The sequence below is a fragment of the Vidua macroura genome, chromosome 7 (genome assembly GCF_024509145.1).
Source record: "Vidua macroura isolate BioBank_ID:100142 chromosome 7, ASM2450914v1, whole genome shotgun sequence".
NCBI lineage: Eukaryota > Metazoa > Chordata > Aves > Passeriformes > Viduidae > Vidua > Vidua macroura.
Genome location: NC_071577.1, coordinates 3,990,054 through 4,014,406, shown reverse-complemented (window position 1 = coordinate 4,014,406; position 24,353 = coordinate 3,990,054). Strand labels below are relative to the sequence as shown.

Sequence of the window (24,353 nt, the reverse complement as noted above, 5' to 3'; positions counted from 1 at the left end):
CAGCATAAATACTGGGATAATAATAATAATTACTGGGCTATAATAAAGGATTAAAATCAGTTCAACCTATTCAACATCCACGTCCGACATGGGAGATGAGAAAATGATCTGAGAAGCCAGGAGAGAGGGTCAGTGAAATATCCTTAGGGCTACTGGAGGAGAAGGACAAATATTCAGGCCAGAGGAGCAGCACATGGAAATACCAGCAGAACTGAAATAAATGGACACACACCCCACCTACACATGGGAAACCAATGCCAAATTAAAAAAATCAAGGAAGCTGAAACAGAGTAAATGCAATTGGGACGGGCTGGCACGAAGCATGAAAGGAAAAGAATAATAGAGCACAAAATTCTGGTGAACATCAGCCATAACGAGCTTCAGCAAGAACATTTTGTCCTATAATGACTTATTATATATTCAGAGCCATGACACTACTGTGTTCCCTCATCATCCATAAACATGCAAAGATCAGGGACAAATCCAGCACCAGATTTAAGGACAGCACTGCTGCCCGCTGGCAGCTGTGTTCCCAAGCTTTGGGACAAGGGGTTTTCTTGGATAAGCTCCATGTCAGCAAGGCCAGTGCCTGCACTGCTGTAAGGATGCCTCAAAAGCAGCAGGAGGTGACTTGGCAGCTTGAGGTGGGGATAAACACAGAGCTGAGTGTCATTTTCAGGTGCAGGAAGGTACCTGAAGCAGCAGTTTTACTGGAAATCAGTGCATGGGGTAAGTGAGAAAAGAAATCATGGAATGTCCAGAGTTGGAAGGGACCCAGAAGGATCGAAGTCCAGCCCCTGGCCTTGCACAGACACACAACAATCCCACCCTGGGCATCCCTGGGAGCACTGTCCAAACCCTCCTGGTGCTCTGGCAGCCTTGGGGCCGTGCCCATTCCCTGGGGAGCCTGGGCAGTGCCCAGCACCCTCTGGGGGAAGAGCCTTTCCCTGATCTCCAACTTAAACCCCTCTGGCACAGCTCCATGTCATTCACCTGGGTCAAAGATGAATGATGCACAGCTGCAAGTGTTCCACGTTAGCAACACGGTGTTCCAAACACACAGGGAGAAACATTACCCAAAGGGCCGTGAATAAATCATGGCCAAAGCCTCGTTTATCAAGCAGAGCATTCAGGGTTTCATGAGGAAGATCTAAGAGGAACTACTCCACAATAAATGAAGTTACATTCAGTCCTGTGCACTGTATCTCCTGTAGGACAACACAGTTAAGGTCTCTGCAGCACCACTGACTCCTCTGATCTCCTCTTTAATAATGCTGATCACACACACATGGAGCTGGTTTGCTCAGGAGAAATAAGCCCAGGAGAGCTGCAGCACATTTTTAGGTGAGGCTGGAAGGACATTTTGAGGTCCAGAGAAGAAAACGGAGCTGGGGAAGGGGCTGGAGCCCCAGGAGAGGCTGAGGGAGCTGGGAAGGGGCTCAGCCTGGAGAAAAGGAGGCTCAGGGGGGACCTTGTGGCTCTGCACAGCTCCTGACAGGAGGGGACAGCCGGGGGGTCGGGCTCTGCTCCAGGGAACAGGGACAGGAGGAGAGGGAACGGCCTCAGGCTGGGCCAGGGCAGGCTCAGGGTGGGCAGCAGCAGGAATTTCTCCATGGAAAGGGTGCTCAGGCCATGGAAGGGGCTGCCCAGGGAGGTTTGGAGTCACCATCCCTGGAGGGCTTTAAAAGATTTGTAAATGTGACACCTGGGGACATGGATTAGTGGTGAATGTCGCAGTGCTGGACTAAGTGCTGCACTTGATGATCTTGTAGGTCTTTTCTAACCTTAATAATTCCATGATTCTATATCCACTGAAGCTTCAGATTTACTCCCCAAAAAAGCTGTGCTGGTTGAAGGCCTCTTCCCTCATTTTTTCTGCTTAAACACACCAATATTTTTTTTTCCCACCCCAAGCTCAACTGTGAAACAAAGCAGCAGTGCCTGCTCCCTGTCACCCCCAGGGCAATTCCTTCAGAAAACAAGGAACAAACCTGTTCCTGTATGTCCTAAAGCACAGCACACAGGAACAGGAAAATCCAGACAGGAGGATGAAGTTGTTCACTTTTACTCTTCAGCCAAATTATAGCTTGTGCTATTTAAATCCCTGTGAGCCCAATCACAAAATTTTATTAAACAGTTTTCCATGTTTAACAGTTATTCATGGAAAGGTCCACTGTAATAGTATTTTAGCACCATCAACCTGTCGAAATCAACCTGCCCAATTACTCCAAACTACATTAATAACACCGGATATTACACTAATTGTGTCCAGTTTCTATGCAGACGAGGCCCCACGGGGCTAATTTTGCATCCTCCGGGGCAAGCAACTCAGCCATCAGCCTGATTTCACCAGGAATCCCTCCTCATTACACAAGTCCAGGCTGTCAAACTTTTTTTTTTTTTTTTTAAAGAAAAAAAGGTTAATGGGCCAATCAGTCATCAATTATTTCCTGGAAGGGCAGCAGAGGAAGGGTTAAAGTGTGAAGAACCAGCTGCCACTGACTTCCATTTGGAAGTTATTATCAACAGGAGATGTCTAAAATGCTGTTGTTGTTTGTTTGCCTTTTTTTTTTTTTTTTTGAAGAGGGAAGGGTGGCTGGGATGGGAAGTGAGCCAAAACTGTGAGATTGCGATGATATGGAAGGAAAAGCACAAGAGGTTTTTTCTTTTAGTGGAAGCAGGCATGGAATCAGTGAATTTTAGGGTGCCCAGCTGTGGTTGCCCCATCCTTGGAAATGTTCCAGGCCAGGTTGGATGAGGCTTGGAGCAACCTGGGATAGTGGAAGGTTCCATGGCAGGGGTGGAATGGGATGGACTTCAAGGTCCCTTCCAACACAAATCATTCTGGGATTCCAGGGACACTTCTCACCATCATCTTTCCACAGTCAACTGCATTTAACCCAAGTTCACATTTATTTTGCTCTGCCAAAAACCAGACACTGCCACAGCCCACCCACTTCTGGAAAACAAAGAGATAAAATTTCTTAGGAGCAATGGATTGTGGAAGAAAAAACAAACGTCCAGGGCATGGCCTCCCTGCCTTCCCCTACCCGTGTGTTTGTGATGTGGGACTGAGATTTTAGAAAACCACACTGAAAATTACCACAGGATACAATTAGTCCATAACTTGTTCCAGAGAACTCCATTTTAAGTCTATGGAATGTAGGGAAAACACATGTCCAGAAGCACTCACACCTCCTGCTATCTCTCAGGAGTGGTTCTAAATAACGTGCACAAATCAGCCTGGTCTCCATTTACACTCCCCTCCTATTTTACTCTCAATATTAAGAACTGCACAAATAGCCACTGACACCTTGCACCAGGAATGGGCACAATTCCAAGTCACAAAGTCCTGGAAGATCAGCTTGGGAGGGACCTCAAGGATCACCTGGTCCAACCTTTCAGCAAGGCAAGTCAACAGGAGGCAAGGGCTCCTTTCTGCTGTGCAGAAATCACACCCATCCTGAAAGCTGGCTTTTAAACAGATAAATATGAAGGTATTTCTAAGAGGCATTTATGAATATTTTGCCAGAATAAGAGTGGATTTTCTGGCTTCCAGGCCAAGCAGGCTGTGTATTTGTATCTCTGCCCAACACAGCTGTCTGATATCAGAGGATGCTGGTGCTGCTGCTAATTAACAGTAACTCCTCATGCACATCTGGAGGGTGGTGCCACTCATACAGCAAACACTTCCCGGGAAGAAGAAGTCAAGAGCAGCACCAAAACCTCCTTGAGGGCGTGTTTCAAATGCTCCTGAAGCACCTTCAAGAGCTGAGGTTACAGCCTGAATCCCAGCCAAGCCTGCCTCAAGTAACACCCAGACCTATTTAAGCTCCTTTTCCATCGCCTCCTCCTCCCTCTCCTGAAAATCTCTTCTGCTCAAGCACCATAACCCTTCATCCTTTCAAAAGGAGGAGAGGGAAGAGCTGCTGGGGTGCCCTGGGAAGCAACAGGAGTTGTTTACAACCCCAATTTGTTTACAACAACTGTGTTATTTACGTCCCATGTGTGTTAGGTCGCGTTACCTTTGCCACTCGGTGAGAATTACCCCCCTCACTTGGATGGTAAGTATGTTTATTAGCAGCCTCAATTAAGGAAATATTTGTGCCATGTCCCACTGGGCATGGCTATGCTAATACTTCTCTCCCCTTTCCAAACCCAGTGTCTAAATCTAATTAGTTTTGAAAATCAACCCCATCAGGACAGCGGAGCTCGGCTGTCACTTGCCCACAGCTCTTGGTAAAGGTTGTGTTCCACTGGAAGAGTTTTATTCTGTTTTAGATCACATTTCTCTGAGTGGTGGCGAAAGGCTGAAAGCACTGGAGCCCTCTGCCTCATGGGCTCGATGTTTTATTTGGGAGCCAAGACAACTCAAGTTGAAAAATTTTTAAAAATTCAGTTTAGACAGGCAGGATGTAACTTCCTGCACGGGCACAGCACCACAGCATCACTTTGGAACCAAAGGTAGCTTGGGACTTCATGAGTATCCAAACAAAAAAGTTCTCCCTCAGTGCCCAGCAAATCCAACCAAAATCACACATGCAACGGTGAGGAGGGGAAAAATCAGGATTTAATATCTTTATGCATGCAGAGTACAGGTTTTTAATTCCTTTGAGATAATCCTTCCTCCTGTGCTGCAAAATCACAGAATCCCAGAATGGTTTGGGCTGGAAGGAACCATAAAGCTCATCCAGTTCCACCCCCTGCCACGGGACACCTTCCACTATCCCAGGTTGCTCCAAACCCTGTCCAACCTGGCCTGAAATCTGTTGGTATAGGAGAAATTATTCTGTATTTTAATAATACTGCCATGATAACAGGTACAAGGTACCTTTAAGACCAGAGTGGGCTTTGTTTTAAGCAAAACTCACTGCTACTACCTATTTTTCCCCCTAAAGAACCAAAGGGTTGCTTCAAGCCTGGCTGTCTGCAACAGGGAGCACGTGGGACCTTTCCTATGGAAAACCACCCAAAATCTGACAACTAAAGAGTTTAGGCAAACTCCAAAACAAATGCAAGTAAGATTTCTTGTAATGAGGCAGATCTGATGAAGGAGGTGACTCTGCAATTTTGGGGCAAGGCAGGGGTTGGGCTCTGCTCCCAGGGAACAGGGACAGGAGGAGAGGGAACAGCCTCAGGCTGGGCCAGGGCATGCTCAGGGAATTTCTCCATGGAAAGGGTGCTCAGGAATTGGAGTGCAGTCCCCATCCCTGGAGGTGTCCAAGGAAGGCCTGGAGGTGGCACTCAGTGCTCTGGGCTGGGGACAAGGTGGGCATCAGGCACAGCTTGGGCTCGATGGGCTGGGAGGGCTTTTCCAACCTCAGTGATTCTGTAACGACCTCAGAAGGTTGAGTCCTTCAGCTGGGATCCCACACCTGGTGAAAATCCCACCCAAAACCTCATTTTTGCTGTGAAACAGCCAGGAGAGAGCAGCCCCTCTGATGGGGAAGCTCAAGCACAGAGTCCCCCCACGCTGGGGACCACTGAGGCCTTAGGATTTAACTTTTGTATTATCTATTTGCAACGCTGCAGTTCTTTAGTGTGTAACTCCAAACTCCACACACAGTGTGAGCTGCTGCTTTCTCATTTTGGGCAGACAATTCCTCTCCAGGCCTGGCAATCAAGGACACCTCACTGCCTCAGGCCCCCAGAGATGGAAACAAAAGTGAGCTGGGGGGAACAAACTGGAATGACTTCATTAGCTGAAGCTGGAATTGGAAGATTCACCCCTAATATGCAAATGGACCACATTTATAAAAGTGTGAAACCTGTGACCCATTGTCCATTTTTTGGGTGGAGCCCCTGGGGGGCTTTGCCTGCCTGAAATGTACCTGAAGGCCCTTCAATAATTTTAACTGCTTTTATTCCCTTAATTTTGTCTGGCCTCTGTTTTCAGGCAGCCCAAAAGGCATCACCATCACCTACCCAGAGCACAACTGCAGCACCTGGGCAGCACTTTCTCCCAGCTCCAGCTGAGATCTGCCCACCTGGCAGCACACCCAGAACACCTAAAAACACCAGGAGGGAGATAAAAATGATTGGAGAGCTTTTCAAACCAGGGCTGAACCTGAGGGAAATTTTTTTGTGTGTGTAAATAGGTGTGAGTGCCACTGAGCAAGCGTGTGCCAAGGACCAAAGCAGATTTGTTATTCTGGACTGTCATTTCCCATCATCGTTCTCTTTTTTGAAGGCATAATTATCTAAACATGTGGTTTTTAATACTTACAATGCTCATTAACTCCACATTTGCATGTCTCACCATTCCAGCTCTCACACAAAGGCTCATGGTACCAGCTCACAGCTAAGAACATTGAACCTCCACCTTTTGGGGGAGGGGGGGATAAAACATCCAAAAATGGTACATTTGCCCAATTTTAGAATTTCATTTTGATGCTGTGTCTCAAAACCTTTTGGGCCATGGCCAGCAGGACCATGTTTCCATACCAAGGTGCCTTCAGTACTTAGTTTGATCAGTAAGATAAATATTCCTCAAATTAGGCCCTACAAAAACTTGATCTGTAAAACACAAGGGAATTCTTGTGTATTTGTTCCTCTGCTGCAGTTTATGAACAGGTAAATAAAAATTCACAAGCTTCTCAAGCACTAAACCTGTAGCAACAAACATACCTGATCACAGGAAAAATGAGGCTGGGAGGTATAAACAACAAATAGAAAATTGAAAATTATTCAAGTGTCTTTGTGGAAAAAAGACAATCCCAAGACTTATGAATATTTGACAGTCACTCTCTGTCTTTTCATATTTTGCACTTCATATTTGAAAAGACAACGAAAGGATCAAACCAGCCAGTTTAGCAGCTCTGAAAGGCAATAATTTTACATTTAGGCTGAGAAATGAAATAAAATTATGAATTATAAATAAATTAAAAAAAAAAAAAAAAGCTGCATTAACAAGCTGGACTAAAACCCCACTTTTGTTTCCTGTGCACACTTTGGCAGGGAGAGCCAGGCCCCCGCCAGCAGCCTGGGCTGTAATTGTGCAAAAAAAGGACGGTGATATAAATCACCAAAGGTTAATGATCAGGATGTGAACAGAGGGACTTGTTTACAGAAATAGCATGCAATTTAAAATTTACAAGAGATTTAATGCCACCGCTTGGCAATCACTAAAATCAACAGCCCAGAAAACAGTGACATTAAGAAAAATATTACAGTTATAATCATTCCAAAATAAGTCAATTAGTGTTAGGGCATGCGCTCGCGATTACTTGACCCATTTGGTTTGCACTTAAGTGAAGAGAAAAAAAAAAAATCCCCCTCCCTTATAGCGAGATTACTGAGTTGTGACCTATTTTGCATTCCCTATTCCTTACACCATCCCTCTTCCATGCTGCTGGAGGTGGTGGTGGTGGGTTTTTTCTTCCCTCCCTCCTCCTTGCTTGGTTTCCGAGTCGTTCTGACCTTTGACATTTGTAATAATAATAAAAAAATATATATATTAAAAAAAAAAAAAAAATGTTTGTAATTGTGTTGTTTGAAGGTGGAGAGGGGAGGGGGGGAAATAAATACATAAAATTCCATGTGCTATTATACAAAAGGCATGACGGCTGCCTTGGGTGGGGGAAAAAAAAAAAAAGCAATGTAAGTCAATTTGTGAACTTTGGCACCGGGTGACCTTTAGAAATACAACAATATCCAGAATTTACAAGCAAGAGTAGCACATGCAAATGACCCGGCACTGTCTCGCCTCTGGATTAGAGCTGCAAAGAGCATTATGGAGAAGGCTTGCACAAAACAAATTAAGATTGTTACTTAAATGTCATGGCACACTATTGTATTTGGCTACAGATCATTACACCTGATACTAACACTTTTAAAAACCGTAATAACTTGGGAAATATTACATTGAGTGCCCACATGGAGAAAGGGAAAATATATATATGTATCTCTTAAAAAAAAAATAAATAAAAGGAGAAAATGGGTTCCTGAAGTAATTTAAACATCACCACTCCACGACTAGAGGGAAAGGTCAAAATTTAAGTAAGCTGAAAGGAACATGAATGGCAAAATAAAAGGCACCAAGAGAAAGATGAAAAGACCAAGCGGAATGACTCTGCAAACACGGGGTGGAAACAAACACGCATGCTTGGGGCAAATCTCATTTCCAGGGGGAAAGGGAGAGGGGCAAGGAGGGCGAAATTCTGGAGAAGTGGGTTAAAAAAAGGGGGGGAGAGAGGAGGTGTTTGTCTGGGACGGGTGGGTTTGTTACCTTCGGTGTTGGTGCTGCTGCTGCTGTAAATATTTCGCAGGCTACCAACACGGTTTAGTTTCCAAGCTTTGCGTTTGGCTGCGTCCAGAGAGCAGGAGGGGAAGAGAGAAAAAAAAAAACAAAAAAGAGAATAAAAATAAGAAAAAAAGAAGGGGAAGGAAGAAAAAAAAAATTTTTTTTTTCAATGAAAAAGGGGAGAAAAGAAACATCAAAAAGCATGTGAAGTAAAATACAAGCACAAGCCTGTTCACACGTGAAGAGCTACACACAGAAAATGCACACAAGGACCACTCAGCCCCTGCAATCCATGGCCAATGTGGAAAACCTCATATTCAGAGTGATTCTTCTTTCAGTCACCACAACATGACACAATTTGACAAGATTAAATGGATCTGCTATTGGAACAGACAAAACAGACCAGTAGAAGTTAAAAAAAAATTAAAAAATTAAAAAAAAAAAAGGAAAAAAAGGCAGGGAGTATTTGTGCAGAAGATACAGGACTGGACAAAACAGCTACTGGAAAATGTGATTTACTTCACGGCAAAACAAAGCCAGACAAGAGCTCCTTTTCCTCCAAAAACCTGTGGGGATCACTTGGTACCCAGAGTTCACCCTTAAACCTCCTTTTTACATCATCCCCTTTAGAAACTGAGGTGATGATGTAATGACCTCAAATCCTCATCCCAACAAATGTTCTTTGTAGCACTGAGCTCAAAGGGAGCAGAATCATAAAATCCCAGAATGGTTTGGGTTGGAAGGGGCCTCAAAGCCCATCTTGTTCCACCCTCTGCCATGGGCAGGGATACTTTTCACTATCCTAGGCTGCTCCAAAATTCCTCCCCCACTGCAAAATCAGTGTGTTTATTTGGAAAGGAGGAAAAAAAAAGACTCTATTCTTTACAGAGAATAGCAACACCCTTGTTTTATTAGAATTGACCCAAACTTTGACATCCTCTGAGCTGCTGCTTCACAATTAGCAGAAAATCTGGCTGAAAAGCACTCTGTTCCCAGGCTCATTAGGGGAGAACACATTTTCACCTTCTTTAGAATCTTGAAAACACTTTGCTTAGGCTGGGTTTCCTCACACAGGAACCAGATGAAACATCTGAGTAGACCAGGACACCTGAGGGCCACTGGAAGAACAGGGAACTGCTGGAATTCCCATGTCTGGAAGTGTGCAAATGGCATTTGGATGTGGGACAGGGTTCAGTGGTGAGTTGATGGTTGGACTCAAAAGTCTTCTAAGGGACCTCAGACCCTTCTCCCTCCCACCACAGATGTCCCTCACTCTTCAGGACGTCATCCACGCCTCACAACACAGCCAGTACCAGGATACAATAATTTAAAAAATTTCCTTCAGTATTTACGAGGGAATTTCTGTAATGCCCCACGGAACTCAGACCAACCAGCTGCCCACAGGGAAAGGGAACAGTGACAAGAAGTCACTCCAGGCTTTAACAAAAAGCTCCATTTGCAGCTGAAGAATTAAAGCTGGAAGTGCACTGCCTGAACCCCCCTGCCTGTTAAGCCAGGTATGATTTGAATAAAGCCATCTGCAGGCTTTAATGCTCCATACCGAAAAGGAGGACTGAGTGTTCTGAGTGACATCATCAAATCTAAAATTGTTTCCATTGGGTGCATCCTTCAAGCTGGAAAAACCCTTTCATTTATAGACCTGTTTAAGAAGTCTCTGCACTAGAGAGGCACAATTGCCCTGCAGAAAACTTGTTTTTCCTCTGAAACATTTACATATAAATAGGCAAAATCGAGGTTTGGCACCCCTCTGAAGGGGAAGATGGTCTCCAGTGCACAGAGACCCTTTGCCAGTGCCTTTCCCATTTTTCACACGTTAATGGCACGTTTTGCGTGCAGGAGTGAACCTGCAGCCTGCTTTTCTATTAACCTATTGATGAAAGAATCCATTTTAATGTGTTAAGTGTCAGGCCTTTCCCTTCCCTTTAAACAAATGGACTTTTTCCATAGAGATGCTGAGGTCCTGATACATCCACATGCATCCTTTGGCATCGATTAGGCTCCTGCCTGCTTCCTCCAGGTGCTCTCCTGCCTTTAAGGATTCAATAAGGGTTTGGACACTTCCAAGCAAAACCTCTGCAGGGTGATTGATGTGCCAGGGAGAGCAGAGCCATCCTAGCCTGCCTGCTTCTGGAATTACACACTGCTGTTACCCACAACCAGGCTGGAACAGGCCCTGCAGGTCATTATCTGCCTGCTTTGTCTTTCAATTATTTCCCAGGATATTCAGTTTGTCTGCTCTGGCTTCACTTCCTGGTCCCCAGAGCAAACCCAGCAAAAGCTCTTGTTGCCAGCTCCAGAGATATCTATATCTATATCTATATCTATATCTATATCTATATCTATATCTATATCTATATCTATATCTATATCTATATCTATATCTATATCTATATCTATATCATCCATATAATCTATATCTATACCATCCATATAATCTATATCTATCTATATCTATTATTCAAATCTATTTTCTATATCACATATATATATGATTGAGGCTGGGGTTGGAAACCAGCTGGGGTTTCTTTGATTAAGTATATATCATATATATGCTTAATCAAAGAAACCCCAACTGGTTATCGATAAAATGCTGCAAGAAATACTTAATTATCTAACAGAAAAACTCCCCTCCCCCAAAAGAAGAAAAAAAAAAAAATCTTGAGGGCAGACTGATTTTTGAAGTAATTTCTGGAAGTGTGTTTTCTTCCAAAAGTGCCACCAAGAGATGTTTCTAACTAAAGATTCCAGGAAAAAAAAAAAAACAGACAAATTTTCTGAAACCTTAAATACCTGGAATGAAGTTAACAACTTCCCAGCATTTAATTTAACTTTTACTGAAGTGGCAAACAGTATTGGTGCTGGGATATTGAGGATCCAGGGAAGCTGTGGCTGCCCCATCAACATCAAGCCCAGCATCTGCTAAAACACCTCCGTGGCCACAAAGTGCCACATTTACCCACATTTTGAACACTCCAGGGTTTGTGACTCCTCCACCACTGCCCCAGGCAGCCTGTTCTGATGCCTGAGCACCCTTTCAGTGGAGAAACTGTCCTTGTGCCTGACCAGGGGGTGGTGGTGGGAGCTGCAGCTGTGGCAGGACAGCCAGCAGGGTGTGGGGACACAGATCGTCCCTTTGCTGGTGCCTCTGAGCGCTGCCTGTCAGCTGAACTGCCCCCACTGGCGCAGAGGAAGCTTTTACACCTGCACATCTCAGAGTGAGAAGAGCTATGTCGGTACAGGAAGGAGGAAACCAGGCTTCAGGACAGCCTTTTGTTAGGATATGGAGGAACTGGGAATCAATTAAACTTAATCACTCCCAATTAGCACCTCTCTTTGTATTTGCTCAGGCAATAACTTTACAGCTGCGAGCAGACAGAATTTCTGTGTTTGCCTTCTTTAATGGGGCTGCTATTTATTCTCTGCTACTGCAGCTGCTTGTCCTGCCCCGTTTTGATTAGTCAGGTTCTGCAGTAAATATGTTTATTACCACCATCATCACGTAGCATCCTTTCCAAAAGCAGGAGGGGTTTGTAGGAAGGGTTTAAACCCACGTGTGATCTGAGGACACATCTGTTTGTTACCTGGGAAGTTCTCTAAGGATGCTCAGGATATTACAGTCAACAAAACCCCGCGTTAACCCTTTCCAACCTGCTCCAATTCAGTTCTTTTTCCATTTTGATAAGCAGAAACACGCTTTCATCCCTGGCAGAGTGTTCACATGCACAGTCTAACCCTGCTCACCTCCCTCCAGGGCTGCAGCGAGGCATTCCAGATGTGCTAATGCCACCTCTGGTCTGGCTGTGACAGAGCTCTTGGCTGATTAGATAAATAGTCCTCAGACAGCTGATTAAAAACTGCCGTGGCTGTGTGTCCGAGCCTGGCCAGCCATGTTGGAGGTGGAATTACATGAATTACATCCCTGGAGTGTGCTGAGCAGTGCTGATTAAATGAGGCACGCCACAGCCCTCAGCATCAATTATCAGAAATAATAGGATCTCTGCACCCAGGCTGGGGGAAGGGGGCTGGCGTGTCATGTGCTTCCCAGAGCATCTTCCAGTGCCCAGTGCCAGAAATAAAACCAGCCAGGCACCCCAGCAGTGCTGCTCTGCTCGGGCTGTGCAGCAGCTGAACACTGGCGAGGAGGCTGAGGAAAATCCTCCTCCCACAGCACAGGCCAGGGCAGCTTCTCCAGGTAACAGCTGCCCAGGAGAATGGCTTGATAACATCTCGGGGTTCTGTGGTCAGGATAACCCTGGGATTGTAAAAGTCTTTTCCTCCCAGCCCCACGGCCAAAGCAGAAGTCCAGATGCGTTGGTTTTGCTTCTCAAGGCTGCTTATTTTCTCTTATCTGTAACATTCTCTCTCTGACCTGCTGAGCTCTGTTTAGCAAGTTGGATCATGGCATTCTGTCTGCCCTCTAGGATGGTGTTTACATTTTATCCTATAAACCATGTGTATTTTATTTATGATTAATTCCCAATACCCATCACCTATGTTAGACAGTGTGTCTCTACTCTAAACCAATCACAGTGAAAGATGGAAGACAAGGAGAAGGACAAGACACTCCATCTTGCCTCTTGAACCCCATTTTAAAAAACCCCAAAATTCTACTTTTTCACCCTGTGTTACATTAACTCAAACTCTTGTGACCTGTAAATCTTCACACAAAGCTGGCAGTTTTTTTCACGGGCTGAAATCGAAGCCACAGGTGTTTTTGACTTCGTGCCAAGGTCCCTGAGCCCCCTGCCAGGGTCTCGAGCCAGCCAGGGCAGCCAGAGGGATGTCCTGGCTTCCCACAATAAGAGGCAGATGGGAGGCAAAGCTGAGTATTTAGGGATAAACTTCAGCCCTCCCCCTGCTCTTCCTCGAGTTTTCCTGCACCACGTGGGGTTACATCAGGGGCAGGCTGGGAAGTTTCCTCTCTTCTGGGTTAGCAACTTGTCCAACAAGACCCCACTGTCTGGTCAGAGGATTGAAATGATTTCATTGAGAGGCAGCTCAGGACATTCTCACATTGTGCAAATTCATGTCTGCGGCTGTGAAGGGGCTTGACACTGGCTTATCCTATGTGAAAGCAGAAATGACAAAAATTCCTCAAAAAAGGGTTAGAAAAACCCCAAGACAAACCCCAGGCCTATCTAATATAGGTCTATATGTAAATATGTATATCTAAGTAAAATGAACTGGATACATTGTATTTCAAGATCTGTCCAACACCACATTTTAAAATAAAAAAGTGCCACAAAGTGCATGGATCTTACACCAAACACAGACTCATAAAATGGTTTGGGTTGGATGGGACCTTAAAGACCATCTGGTTCCAGCCCCTGCCATGGCAAGGGATGATAAGTATGTTCACTATTTTTCTATTTATTAAACCAGATTTTCCACAATGAACCATCTTTAAACACCTGAACGTGACTCTGAAGTTTCCCAACATTTCTGTTTGGCGCAGAAGGGATTATAATTATTATGTGTCCCAAAATACCAACAAAAAAAAAAAAATGGGGAGTCAGAAAATATTTCATATGGCAACAGCCCTGAATATGCCCTTTTTGGACTCCAGAACACTCAGAAAAAACAAGCTGATGTAAAGTAAATTAATAAAAGTGCTGAGTTACAGAAATTTCCCCAAATACAACTCAAACTGTATGGTACAAAATCCCAGCTCTTTCCTCTGCAACTGAAATCCTTTCCCATGCTCTATTTTAAACCCACACAACACTCTAAAAGTAATACTTCAAATCATATTAATAGTTAATTACGTTTGGCTTCTCTTCAGCTTTGAACATTTCAAATGAAGGGGAAAAAAATGAAAACACATTCATACTTCTGCTGGTGACAGGGGAAAAGAAGTTACTTTAATTAAGCATTTCTAAAAAATGTTTTTGGTTTTTTTTTTTTTTCCCCTTGCAATATTTCTCCATCCAAACTTCTGCAGTAGGTAAAGGACCCACTAAATGATTTCAGTGCCTTTCCAATACACTATAAACATACAAGATTCCAATTGACAAAAAGGAAATGGTAATTGGAAACATTTTTCTCAGTTTTTCATTATCTGAAGCAGAAAATTATGGCTCTTTTCTACACACACAAAAAAATTCCTTTTCAACCACCTAGAAAAATTGTCTTTTAATAAAAGCTCTAAATTATACTATCATATTTCAAAGGCAATGAACAGTTAAAGCAGCTAATCAAAGGTATAATTATTTAATGACTCTGACTCCTGCTATGTAACAGGGCTGGAATGGCTTGGCTGTGATCAGCAGACCCCCAGCTCCAGCTCTGCAAAACAAGCTGGGAGCATTCCAGCCACCCATTCCCAAGGTTAGCTCCTCCAATTTTGGGTGACTTCACCAGGCCAGCTGAGCTATTATGGAGTTGAGGGAATCAGTTTGTCACTGGCTTTTTTTGCACACATCTGGACTAAAAAAAAAAAAAAACCCACAAAACGACCATAAGAGGTTTTCCTGCAGAGGAAACGAAAATATTTCCCTGACAAAATGGGATTTGTCAAGATCATAATTGATTTTTTTTTCTATCACTTTTAATGCTACATGACAGTTTTCTGTAAACCCCAGCTACCCTACTCTAGTAATTCAAGTGTAAAACACCCCCCCCCCCCGCAAATGTGCTTATTGAAAATCTGTCTTAAATGCATTTTAATATTTTTATTGAAAGGAATCTTTATTAATTTACTCCAGGTGAGTGAAGCACTGGGCAAGCAGAGCTTCTAACTCCATTCCATTGTTTTTCTCATGTCTTTTACAACTGGAAATGTGACTGGAATAACATGTAATCACCAGGCATTAATTACCAGAGGTATCCAGGAGTGTACAGTGCACCTTGGCTTATTTTTGATTTATAACAGAGCAGTTTGTGCCATTACATCTGAGCCTCAAGCCTAAATATGAATTTCAATCATACTTTTTTTCTTGTACTAAATTCCTTTTTTTTTTTTTTTTTTTTTGGCTACACAGCTAGATTTCACAGAATCACAAAGGTTGGAAAAGACCTCCAAGATTATCAAGTCCAACATGTGACTGAATGTCACAAAGCCCAACAGCAAAGTGCCACAAATATTCTTTTTTTGAGCACTTCCAAGGGATGGTGACTCCACCACTTCCCTGGGCAGCCTGTTCTGTCTGATGCAAGATATTGGACCCTCTGGAATTTCAAAGATATTCACATTTCTACCCAATTGTCTTGATCCTGGGGTCAGTGTCACGCTTGTCACCAGGATCATGGGAGCTCAGGTGACACCAGCACTGGGGTGGCACTGGCAACCAGACACGGTGGTGGAGCTGCCCCTCCCAGCTCTGCACCCTGGGGGACTCCAGGATCAAAGGGGACACCCAGGGACACTACACCTGTGGCACCTGGGTTTGTGACAACAAACCCTGCTTGATGGGACATCAAAGCCACCTGGGCTTTGAGAGGCCTCCTGGCCAAGCCACCACTGTCAGGGAATGGCTCGGGTTGGAAGGGGCCCCCAGTCCAAGCTCCCTGCAAGAACAATTCTGTGACACAAAATTCACCTTCACTAAAGCCCTCTCAGTGCACCTGGAAGCAGCAGGAAAAAAAGGCTGAAGAGGAAGCAGAATTTGGGGGGAGAATCCAAAAATCCTGAAGAATTTCTGTAGATACAAGTGATGAAGAATTTGATTTTCCCAATGCCCAGGTTAGGCATCAGTGTCACTTTGATATTCCAGCTCTGACTTACTCTGAAATGTAAACTACTGAATGGAAATCAGAATTACTGTTACCACCTACCAATTTGCTCACCTTTAATCCTCCACCCTACTGTGCAAAAGGGCAGTTCACACTGGGTAAATAAAAACCGAGGCACACAACAACACACAAACCCCATATTTGTGTATTTCTAACATAAACCTGAGTTCTTTGTGACTTTCCACCACTGGTGAAAATGAGCAGGAGCCAACCTGCCAGTGCTGGGTGTAAATTGTTCAGTGTGTCACCCTGCTTGTGGTGCAACTTCTCATGTGAGAGTAGGGATTCCCCACTGGAAAAATCCTGCTTGGAGAGATTCATTGTGTTCACTTTCCCCACAAAGTGCTCAGCCACCTGTGATGATTATTTCTCTATAAACCTGAATTATCGTGCTAAGACAAGGGGATCATTTAGGCTGGAAAAGACCTTCTGATCATCTCCCTTTTTGCCTGAGCTTCTACATCACCCTGCAGTGACAGAGCAGGAGACTTCCAGTTCCTTGCCTTGGCTAAATTGGAAAACACAGACCTGCAGATGTTGGGTACAAGGAGGACAAGCTGAGCATGGAGGTTCACTGGAACTCTGAGTTTGGCAGAAGTTCCTACCCAGGAGTGCACCCACAACACCCACAGCTGTAGCTGTGTTAGCAGGAAATAGGACAGGACACGGGGGAATGGTTTGAAACCACCAGAGGGAAATTGGGATATTGGGGAGGAATTGTTCCCTGTGAGGGTGAGGGTCCTGGCACAGGGTGCCCAGAGCAGCTGGGGCTGCCCCTGGATCCCTGGAAGTGTCCCAGGCCAGGTTGGATGGGGCTTGGAGCACCCTGGGATAGTGGAAGGTGTCCCTGCCCATGGCAGGGGTGGAGCAGGATGGGCTTTGAAGTTCCAACCAAACCAAACCAAACCAAACCATTTTAGGATAAATCTATTAATTTACATTTTAGAACTCCTCAGAGCCTGCACAATTAAACAGCCACCTCGAATAGGACAAAGCAGTGTCCCAGCAGTGGGACAAAGCAGCATGGGATTCTCACAAGGAGTTTACAAACTTCCAGTTTACCTTCCCAAACTCACTGCTCAAGCAGTGCTTACTGCACAGGTCTCAACCTCTCTGGGGAAGGAGTCCTAACCCAGCCCTCTTCTTAGGGAGAAATTAGGCACCAAGACATCCAGTGGGAACAGAAAAATTCTTTCCAAGGGCAGAGACAACATTTTGTCTCCTCTCCACAGATTGCATTTCCAAGGGTGTCACCCACAGGAAGTTGCTATCACCTATGGCTGTCTTGGGTGGTGCTCCTCAGATTTGATGTTAATTTGCACAATACCAGTAAATAATGTAAAATCCATGAAGCTGAGGATGTTTGTGATTTGCTATTACCCAGCATCTGCCCAAATCTTTGCACAAATCCATCCAGCTCAGGGTTGTGGCTGCTCTTACACAAAGGTTGTCATCCCTGTAATTTGACTTTTGTAATGTGACTTTTTTTCCAAAAGCTGTGGAAATCCCTGGGGAGCTGCTGTGGTTAGCTCTGGAATGAAGCTGAGAAGAGGAGGATGGGATTTGCTATTTGGATATTTTGACCATTAGGCAGGGCCCACACAAACACCACATGGCTGAGGGACCAAGCCATGAATTAAGAGACTTGTGCCAAAGCTGTGCTGCCTTTCACCTTTCCAGCAAAACCCTGAGTAACAACTCAGATAAATATTAAAGATAAATATTAAATCCTGAATTTCCATCAGCTGCTGGTGTCACAGGCTCTCTCACAAGCCCCAGCTCTGAGTTGTTAACTACTACCTAGCTCAACCACACGCCTGTTACTGATCACTTACTGAATAATGGAAGTGACACAACTGATAAAAGGTTTCAATCCTGGGAAAAAAAAATGATTTATAGTATTTCACTCCACTGGCACTGTTATTTGTGTGACAAATGGTTGGACAGACACCAGTTAATCTCCACACACCTCCAACTTGGATGTGGCAGCTCCTGCTGGAGCATCCAAATAATCAGGTCCAGCTGACAACGCAGCCACGCTGGTGTGAGGGGCTGAATGCTGGCATTGCATCAAGGCTGAGCCCCAAATCAATTCACCCAGTGGATTTTATTTTTTGGTGGTGGTGGGGGCAGGCAGAGCATGGCTGGGAAGAGGAGTATCCTATAAAAGCAGGAAGGGGCAGCTCCGGAGATCGGCCCCGCTCCTCCAGCGCAGAGATGAAATCATCAACACCAGAGAGGCATCAATGGTTTCATCAGAAGGCTCCAGATCCTTCATGGATTTTTCCTGATGGCCAAAGCTGAGCTGCAGCATCACCCACAGCTGTCAAGGCTGTTCTGTTGCAGTGTAATATCTCTGTGCACTGCAAATCCCACCTTGCTGGGAGAGAGGGATGGGGCTGCTTTTGAGGCACAATAGGCCAGGATTTCCTCCTCTTGAGAAATGAATGGGGTTTAAAATTTACAAGCAGCACATCAACAGCAGCTTTATCTCACTGGCTGTATCAGCAGCTTCCTGCTCCCTGTAGAAGTCAAACCTATTTTATCAAGCCACTCCTTCAAAAGCAGCAAACCCCTCAGAGTGCTGAGCTGCCAGGAGTCTGCATTATTCTCTTGGGTTACTTTTCAGCTTTGCACCCAAAATCTGCCATTGTTCTCATTCAAAATATCATTTCCACTTCTATAAAAATCATAAATCATAAAAATCATACAAATCATAAAAATCATGCCACCCCCTGCCATGGCAGGGACGCCTTCCACTGTCCCAGGCTGCTCCAAGCCCTGTCCAGCCTGGCCTTGGACACTGCCAGGGATCCAGGGGCAGCCCCAGCTGCTCTGGGCACCCTGTGCCAGGGCCTGCCCACCCTCCCAGGGAGGATTTCTTCCCAATATTTCATCTAAACCTGGATAGAGAACACAAAGCCTCAGGAGATGAATCTCTGGCTGGCCACAGAAAGACAAGAGCTCAGTTTGCACACAGGAGAACATTCAACACAGGGGGATAAGAGGACCTGATAAAGAAGGAGCAGCAAGAATTTTCTTCAGAAGGCCTAAAGGATCTCTGGAGTGGTAAAAACCCTACAGGCTGCACTCCCAGTAGCAGGAGAAATGCAGATGGAGTATGAAGATGACTGATACCATGGGAAGCAAGGAAAAAATCCCCATTCACAAGTGCTTCTTGTGATCTCAGGTCTAACTCAGTGTATTTGCTCTTGAAAGATACTTGTGATAATGTGGCATTGAAAATTGCCCAGCTTTTTATCCCCTGACAATCTCCTGTGAGAGACTTGGACAGCTCTGGTACTTTGCCAATGGAAATGACTTTCTGAGCAGATCACATATCAGCCTTCCCAGGATTTCACACTAGGTCAGTATGAGGTTAAATAACACACAGATTCTTCGGGATCCCTTCCCTCTTTCCAACTACAACCATAATATCCTTTTTTGATTTTTCCAGTCCTCTGCAACATTCCCACTGCTACGAGATCCCTTCAAAATTGTATGGCCTTTCCATGTGGAGTTAACTTGCAGGTACAGAAATGGCACAAAAAAAAAAAACCCCACAACACACTAATACAAAACACTGTGCAATCAAATATAATAAAGGTTGACACAGATTGTTTCCTTTCTTGGGCAGATCTGGACTTGCTTGGTGGGCAAGAACAAATGGGTTTGGTAAAGAAACTGAGCATGAAAAACCAGATAAAACAAGGTGCAATCAAAAGAGAATTTTCATGAGAAAATCAGAGCTATCAGCCAGACACTGCACTCCTGGGTTTCCCCAGAGTGACAGAACTTTGTCCCCAGGTGAGCTGTAATGTCACTGAGAGGATAAAAACCCCTTAAAGTGCTCTGCCAAATACAGTCAGCTTTTCCTGCTTGGGATGGGAATAAGCTGGATGTGCTGAAAAACGGTGAGTAATCAATTTATGCTCTGAAGTTACTGTGAGTGGTAAAGAGGAGAACCTCACCTTATTGACTGGTGCAGCACAGGGAAGCAGATTCACCCCAAAAATGGAGGGGAAATCATGAAACCTATGCCCAGAGATGCACAGCTGGGATAGAAACAGGCACTTGGAGGGAATTTCTTCTACTTCATCTCTCAGCATTCCCACAGTTCTCATTTCAGCCTAGTCCATCCCTCCCACCCCCTTGCAGAAGTGGCTGGACTTCTGACTAAAATTACCATCATGGAGGTGTCTGGCAGTACCTTTTACTGGCAGATTAAAATCTCCATCATGCCTTTCCACAAAGCTTTTTAGAAGGGGAAAAAAGAGATGATAAAAAAAAAATAATTTCACTTTGAATTTGTCCATCAAACTGGAGTTGATGTGTTAGGACAGACCCACAAAAAAAATGAGCACCCAGTAGGGACTAAGAGTTAGGAGGTGACAATTCCTACATGTATGAGTGTGGCATTGCCTTGAAATGACAAAACCCCTTTGCATTTCACAGGGTCTCCACCACAATCTACGTCTCTCTGGAAGGAGAACTGGAATGAACAAGAATCCTCTTCATGTTCCTTGTATATTCAACATCCTCCTCCAAGCAGGACCAAAGCCCAGCACAATTCTGACAAGCAGAGACTCAAAGAGATTCAACGTGCTGCCTCCTTTGCTGCTCAAAAAACCATCTTGGATTTTATTCTGGCTCTGGGGGACAGTTTATCTCAATTTTTTCTTCTTCTTTTCTCTTTCCCCCACAAGTGTTGCAGGTTAAACTTTGTGCCTAACAACCCTGACAGCATCCCTTCACTTTTTTTTTAGACGAGCTATTGAGTAGCATTGTGACAAATGATGGGGCCTGATGATATGCAAAAGGAACATCTCCACCACTCAGAGGCTGTGGGGGAAATAAAAAGACTGAAAGAAGTATTCCTGGCAAAAAAACAAAAAAAACAAAAAAAAAAACAAAAAAAAAAAAAAACCAAAAAAAAAAAAAAAAAAAAACCAAAAAAAAAAAAACAAAAAAAAAAAAAAAAGAGGCATGTGGGGAAGCAGCAAGGTTCATTATGGATAGATTATTCATGTTTCAGGAGTTCATTATTAATGGATTATTTACCAGTATTTCCAATGTGTTGTCAGCTGTTCCCCTGGGAATAGCTTTTCAATAATATCCACAACTTAAAGAAAGAATGATGAGCTGTATTGATATTTTTATTACTAAAGGCAGCAGGTAATCATCAATATGTTTAAGAGAAAAGCAAAGACCTATTTCCAACCTCCTCCACAGTTATTTTTTCATGTCATAACAGCTCTGGGCATATCCTGTACTCTTTAGTTAGTAATAAATGACAGTGCTGCACTTAAAACCTTGTGTACATGGAATTCTGTAGAAGCAGATCCTGATGTTCCGTGACTCTGGGATTCTATGCAGACCTGCTCTGTTAGTCCACCCTCAAAACATAAAATAAAATAAAATAAAATAAAATAAAATAAAATAAAATAAAGTCTAAGATCACACCATAAATTGAAGCCCAGGTCTCCTCTTCCACAGAGGGAAACCCATCATTCCAGTACATCCCATTCCTCCATGGGTTACCAAAGCTCAGCTCCTCACGTCACATCTGGGATCCAAAGTTTAACCATAAGCAGTGGTGACCTAATTATTCAGTCTGGCTGGACAAACCCGTGTCTAATTGTACACAAAGAGGCTGAGAAATAAAGATTACAGCTGACAAATCACTAAAAATTAATCAATTTTCACATTCTCCTTGTAATCACTATGGATCCTCACACCAGAGTCTTTAGATAATCTGGTGAGCATTAACTCATGTTTTACCTTATTATTAAAAACATTAAGCACATATTAATCTATGATTTATTACAATTAGGTTTGTTCTAATTTAATTAAACACAGAGGCCTCCTAAGTATTCTATGAAACTCAGGTATGTTGCCTGGCAAGTGGGGTCTTCCTGAAAATAATTTTTCAGGAATCCTCAGTGATATTTCAGAGATCTCCAAATGGGAACCATTACCATGGATGAGAGCTTAGTTTTAGGATGAAAATGTACATTAGTCACTGGGTAAGTATTGCCAGACTTCCTTCCCTACATCCACCTTCCCAGGCTCAGATTGCTGGGTCATTCCTGTGTGATAAACACCAGGTCTCACCATAAAATGGTGCTTATTTACAATAAAAGAAGCAAGCCCATTCAAAGCCACGCACTGAACGGTGGCCAGCCAACCCAAAAGTGATCATGTGTGTGACAACGCTGATGCTGAGCCCAAAGTAATAATATTGCTTCCAATTTTAAGGTTAAGTAAACCATGAGCTGCCCTTTCATGTAGAAATATGTTGGTTAAAGCATTCAAGTTGTCTGGGAAGGGGCTGGGTCCCTTTGGTGTTTTCTTTACCACTCAGGGGTTTTTGGAAAAGCCCCTGTGTTTATGATCGTCACAAACCAGCCAGCATCACCAACAGCTTTGAAATGAGCATTTAAATAGTAAAATATCTTTCTTTAAAAATATATTTTCCCCTTGAAAAGCTTGCAGGACCACTGCACGCTGTGCAGGCAGCCACTGAAGCCCCAAAGGGAGGAGCTGAAGGAGGAGGGAGCCACCAGAGCCGTGGAGCTGCCAAATCCCTGTCAAAGGAAGCAGAGGCAGAACCACCCCAGCCTGGCTGTGTCATCCATGCCCAGGCAGTGCAGCTGCTCCTCCCTGGGTTCAGGACATGGCTTGGGAGCTCTGGGGAAGGAACCAAAGCCACGACAGTGCTGGAAGGCCCAGGGGGGCCGTGGGGCCAGCTCCTCTCATGGGATGAGCCCTGCCTGCTGCAGCCTCCCAGGGGACAGCCCAAACCTAAAACATCCTTGCTGTAGAAAGCCACAGGCGTCTCCCACATCCCACACCCCATTCCCAAGGGAGGTTTGCTGGAGCTGGCCGTGTCCCTGCCATGGCCCTGCTGAGCAGGGATCTGTTCCACGATTGCCTCTTCCCAGCCCTCAGGTGAGCAAAACCACAGATTCCCACAGGCAGCAGAGCCCACACTGCAACAGAGTCAGCAGAAGCAACGAGGGAGAATTTCTCCCCTTGAAAAGTTGACCTTTCCAAGGGTTTTACCCTCCAAGATGGAGAATTCAGAGCTGCCCTTCAGGTTTATTACGACTTGGGCACCAAAGATGCACCAAGAGGCCCCAGAGTCAAACCTCCCCTCTCTCAGGGTGGGCAAACCCTGGCTGCTGGCACAGGGATGAGCACACACAGCTCAGCAAATACAGACTCAGAGGAGCTTCTCTTCCAGAGGAAGGGGAAAAAAAGATCCTCACAGCTCTTCCAGGCTGCCTGGAAATAGTAAAATGTTACCACAAAATAGGCACAAATCCCCCCAAAACCAGGATCTGGAATTTCAGACAATAGCTGAACCCAAATTCATTGGAACAAAGCCCAACAGCTCTGTTTTGAAGAGCAAAAACCCACCAAGATGACATATTTTTTCTGTGAATTCTGGTCTGGCCCCGATGTGGGAGGTGAGAACTGATTTAAAGAAGACAAAAAAAAAAAAAAAAAGTAAAGCTGTTTTTTTAGGGGTGGGACGGGTCAGTTTGAGCTTAGTTTTAGGGAAAAAAAACAATCCAAATAAACAATCCAAATAAAAGGGAAGCAGTAGAAGAGGGGCAGTACCATGAGGGGGGCATTTAGTGGCAGAAATAGCTTCAGGAAAGGCTGGGAGCCAACAGAAGGGCAAGAATTTCAGGCAGGTGGAGAAAAATTCTACTGATCAATGGCAATAAAAATTTGGGGTGATACCAGAGCATTTTAATTGCATTCTTCCATCCCCTGGCACATTCCAAACATAAGCTCTTCATTTGATGCATGGATAATACAGCATTGTACTCCAGTTTACTATAAAGCCCTACTCTCATCCCTTTGAACCACACATGCATCCAAAAATTAGGAATTGCAGGATATTCAAATGTGAGGAACCAGAGTGGCACTGAACAAGAAGCATCACTGACAATTAAGTATTTCCTCCTCTGGCACCTGGAGTTCAACAGGCACGGCTTTCATGGTTTCATTTTCATTTGCAGGGGTCTGAATGAAGGAAAATATGACATTTTCATAAGGGAGAAATAAACAGCAGCCTAATCAGCCTCTGAGACATGAGGACCTAAATGAAGGAGCTGGCCAGTGACCCTTTGCCTGTTTTAAAGCACAGGGATTTATCCTCATTATGGGATAAAACCAGCCCTGGCTCTGCTCGGGAACGTCGGCTTCGCACCTCTCGCAGACAATCCCGATGTCTCCTGGCACAGGTGCCAAAATAGACATGTTCTGGCAGCCTGGAGGTTCAACTGGATTAATTCCTAAAACCTGAATGCTGATCTGCTGTCACTTAACACGTGCTCAACATGTG

At 44.4% G+C, this 24,353-nt stretch overlaps 1 protein-coding gene across 10 annotated transcripts in view; it reads right to left on the bottom strand.

The window, feature by feature from the left end:
- Nucleotides 1-24,353, bottom strand: part of AGAP1 (ArfGAP with GTPase domain, ankyrin repeat and PH domain 1) — a 343,329-nt gene that overhangs the window by 78,351 nt on the left and 240,625 nt on the right. For 6 of the 10 annotated variants that reach the window (XM_053981906.1, XM_053981905.1, XM_053981897.1 and 3 more), the window contains one exon: nt 8,228-8,305. The exons of the other annotated variants lie outside the window; for them this stretch is intronic. In XM_053981906.1, the coding sequence (XP_053837881.1) occupies nt 8,228-8,305 (78 nt within the window). The remainder of the gene's footprint in view (nt 1-8,227; nt 8,306-24,353) is intronic. 10 annotated transcript variants of the gene reach the window in all.